At 37.0% G+C, this 4,432-nt stretch overlaps 1 protein-coding gene across 1 annotated transcript; it reads left to right on the top strand.

Moving 5' to 3' along the window:
- Window positions 319–3,704, top strand: LOC109823394 (ERAD-associated E3 ubiquitin-protein ligase HRD1-like). Its single transcript, XM_020389670.1, has 6 exons — window positions 319–403; window positions 628–838; window positions 2,130–2,279; window positions 2,355–2,536; window positions 3,399–3,484; window positions 3,669–3,704. The coding sequence occupies exons 1-6, from the start codon at window positions 319–321 to the stop codon at window positions 3,687–3,689; spliced, it is 735 nt and encodes a 244-aa protein (XP_020245259.1). The 3' UTR covers window positions 3,690–3,704.

The following is a 4,432-nucleotide window of genomic DNA, read 5'->3' as shown; positions in this document are numbered from 1 at the left end:
TCGACCGAAGGAAAGATGGATTATTCTTGTGCCAAGAAAAATACGCGAAGGACATGCTGCTCAAATACGGGATGTTCAATTGCAAATCAATCTCAACACCAATGGAGACAAATCTGAGGCTGTGTGCACATGAAGGAAAAGATTTGGAAGATCCAACTATGTATCGACAACTAGTTGGAAGCTTAATCTATCTAACTATGACAATACCAGATATTTCATTTGCAGTTGGTGTGATGAGCCGATACATGCAGAAGCCAAAGAAGACTCACTTAGAAGCAATCTGAAGGATCCTAAGGTACATCAAGGGTACAATTAACTATGGTCTCATGTATAAGAAAGGAGAATAATGTGCGGTCTATGGCTATTGTGATGCTGACTATGCTGGAGATCATGACACTCGAAGGTCTACTACTGGATACATGTTTAGTCTCGGCTCAGCGGCTATATCTTGGTGCAGCAAAAGACAACCAACGGTGTCACTGTCAACTACAGAGGCGGAGTACAGATTAGCAGCAATGGCAGCTCAGGAAAGCACGTGGCTTTTTTAGTTAATGAGAGATCTACATCAGTCCACAGACTATTCAGTAGCTTTACATTGCGATAATCAGTCTGCAATACGATTGGCAGATAATCCAGTTTTCCATGCTAGGACAAAGCATATAGAAGTACATCATCACTTTCTTCGAGAGAAAGTTCTTCAGGAGGAGATTGTTATGAAGCCAATCGGGACAAATGAACAAATAGCTGACATATTCACCAAAGCACTAAGTACTTCAAAGTTTTCAGAATTTCGAAGTCAGCTTGGACTCATGGATAGAAAAGTCTCTGCTGAGGGGGAGTGTTGAAGTCAGCAGAACGTTTTTCTCCCACCTACTAATCCCATCAGCCACCAAAATAACAGTGACCAACAACCCCATCTACCCCCAATGTAACACTATAAATACCCCCTAAGTTGTGAGTTAAAAACCATCCCAAGCAAGTGAAACAATAAAAAAAGAAGAGTGAGAGCTTGAGGATCCAGGGAGAGATAAATAAAGAGTAGTGTAGTGAGATTCCAGTAGCAGAGAAAGAAAGAGAAGATAGAGAGAAAGAGAGTATTTGTATTTGAGAGTTTAGTGTGTTTGTACTACTAAAGAAATAATAGCAATATATTTCTTAGTGTCCATCACTCATCTCAACTCAACAATGCATGCTTGTCTACATGTCTAAGTGCATGATCATGTGCCTATGTACTGTGTTTTATTTTTAATGTTAATGACCAAAAACTTACCTTGACGATTTGATAAGCACAAACATGCATACCTTTCAGTGTATACATAAGAATGGTCGTGATAGATGTCAGTTGAGTAGCTGCAACATAGACTGATTTGACTTTCATGCTTTACCCACAAGTGGGGTTCATCATCCTGAAAATGATTAGCATTTGCTTTCTACCACATTCGACGCATAGATGACCTTTATGTTTTAGAGTATTATGTTTTACTTGGGGGAAGGATGTTGTGTGTTTGTCTTCCTATTTTTCTTTTCTTTTTTTGTTGTGCGTGTGCGTGCGTGTTGGGGTTGGGGGTTGGGGGGTTCAAACAAGTCAGCTACATGAAGCTGCTGTAACTGATGAAACTGTTTACTGGCATTGTTACCTACAATAAACCTTGAACAGTTCTAGCGGCTACTAGAGTGGTTGGCTATATAAAATGTTAGATAAATCTATTTTGGGGTTACGCCAGTCAGGCTGGTCTTCCATGAACGGATAACTACATCAGATCTTTGAATTCCTGTGTTCAGTGCAATTAGTATGACATGGAATTCACAAGACAGAAGGAGAAAGAAAAGAAAAAGCCTTAGGTATATACTCTGTGCATCTTGAATTTTGATAGTGATATTAATAACCTTGTGCAAGGTTTTTAATTCCTGAGATTAATTACCTTGTGCAAGGTTTTGAATTCCTGCTAAAATAAATATCTCACAAAACTTGCTCTTCTACTGAAATTTGGTAACTATTTTCCGTTGTATGTTCTATTTATTCATCATATCATTATTTTCTTTTTTCCAATTGAGGTACTATCAGCATTAGTCTGATAGTTCCAGGTTATATTAAAATTACATTATGGGGGTTTTGGTTTCTGATTCAGGCACTATGGTTTGCCGCTGCACTTGATCCGAGAACTCTATGAGACATTTCGCAGCTTCAGAATCCGCATTGCGGATTACATTCGTTACCGGAAGGTTACATCAAATGTGGATGAACGGTTCCCGAGTGCAACACCTGAGGAGATTAATGCGTAAGAATCTTTTTCCCCCTCTCCTGGTGTTTTTCCTTGACTAACATGAGCATTATTGCAAACTTTGTACTGCAGAAGTGATGCAACGTGCATTATTTGCCGTGAAGAGATGTTAACAGCCAAAAAGTTGCATTGTGGGCACCTTTTTCATGTGCATTGTTTGCGATCATGGTTAGAACGACAGAATATTTGCCCAACTTGCAGAGCTTTAGTTATTCCTCCTGAAAATGGATCAGCTGCATCTGGACAGCAAGCCAGTAAGTTTTTCAGATTTTGGTTTCTGAAATTTCTTTTATAATTCCTCTTTGTATGCATTTGTTAAACTGCAGTATTATTTCATGGAAGCAACATTGTTGAAACATTTTCTTAAGATTCAAGTTCTACATTGTAGTTGTGATCTTATATGTCTGAAATATGGTCTTCATTTAGACACTCTATTTAGTGATTAATAGTAATGGGAGCTTATGTTTATTCTTTTTGCTAACTACTGTATTGCTGGAATCATTTGGTTGTAAATTTCATTTACAATTACAAGAGTTGACCATGAATCAAGGGGGGAGAGAAATGTTTTACTTCCAACACTTAAACATTGATAAAGAGTATTAATTATTAAAGCGAGACTTGCTATAGCTACTGCCACCAAGGCGGGGGGAAGCAAAGCTACAAGAGAGCTGTGTAATGCAACAAAAAAGAAGGGCCAAAGTCAAATCTGCAAAGTCTGTTGAACCATATGTAGTCGCCATAATATTGTCATAACCATACCTGTTGAATGTCGTTGATTGTTAATTTATTGCAAGCTTAGAAGTCAATTTGTTCTGAAAGTTCCAGTTTCTAGTCTAATGAATTTTGATGTTGATTTTTTGAATTAACAAATCACTGTTATTGTTTGGGCATAATCATGCATAAAAGAGAATATTCCTAATGTCTTGACATGTCTTAAATTTAGTTCCCTATCAAGTGAAAATTATTAGGTGATTACTAATTTTGAACGTCAGCATAGAGGAAAACCCTCTCCTAAAACTTATGAAATCGTCCTTTCTCAAGCTTCCTGTATCTTTCCTTAAATCAAGCAAAGACATGTGGCTTATGTTTAACAGCTTGATTCTTGAAATATGCCAGCTACTCCAGCTCCTGCTATAGGCAATCCAGACCCTAAAATTTCCATGTTGAAAGCACGCGAGGCTTTTATCCAGACCCAGATTGAGGTAATCTAATTTGCTGTTGGATAACACTTATTTAGTGATTTCATCTTAAGGTGCAACTTTTAACTAGTTGTCTTCAGATATTTCTAGGTGTGACTTGGAATTGTTCTCTGTGCAAATATTAATTCATACTCCACAAGTAATGATGATTATTTATATGCTTTTAATGGTTCTTTACAAACTGCAGGAGCCTGCAGAACATTATTGATATGCCCTTGTTGTAGATTGTCTCATATATTTTTTAGCCAATCGGTCTTAAAAAGTATATCATACTCTTTCAATAGACCATCTGCATTTTTCTGCGAACTGTTTAATAGCCACGTTGAAACCTGAATATCTTTTTAACAGCATTCATTATGATATGTGGTTGTGTCTTCGACCTCTTACACTTTACTTACCTAAATAAATACGGGGTCATCTATTTTTCTATTCCTCATTTTCATCGTGATTCTTCATCTTTCAAAATGCCTAGGTAAGTGTGATATGAAAGTATATTTGCTTTCATTACTTGCATATAACCCTGATTACTAACTGTACGATAATGAACAGACCTCACAATTTTCCTCTCTTAATCATGGTATACATAAATCATTTCCATCTCCCTACAAACGTAATAGGGTTCAACCAAATTTGTTTTCATTAGAACCTAGAGGTTTGGAGCCTCCTCTCTGTACAGGAGAAGTTTGCTCTCATCATAGTGTTAATTATCGTCCACCAAAGTTTCTATCCACTAAAAACTTATGTTAACTTAAGTGGATAGTCCACCAAAGTTTCTATCCACTAAAAACTTATGTTAACTTAAGTGGATGGTCCATCAAAGTTTCTATCCACTCATGTTATCTAGGGATCCTTGTATGATATGAAGGGACTTTTTATATATATAAATGAGTCTTGAAACTTTGTCTCTCCCGCTAGAGTCTTCTATTTCTTTTGCACTTCAAATTGAAGCAC

The sequence above is a fragment of the Asparagus officinalis genome, chromosome 9, assembly GCF_001876935.1.
Source record: "Asparagus officinalis chromosome 9, Aspof.V1, whole genome shotgun sequence".
Lineage (NCBI taxonomy): Eukaryota > Viridiplantae > Streptophyta > Magnoliopsida > Asparagales > Asparagaceae > Asparagus > Asparagus officinalis.
The sequence above is the reverse complement of the archived record's forward strand: the minus strand, read 5'-3'. Positions and strand labels throughout refer to the sequence as shown.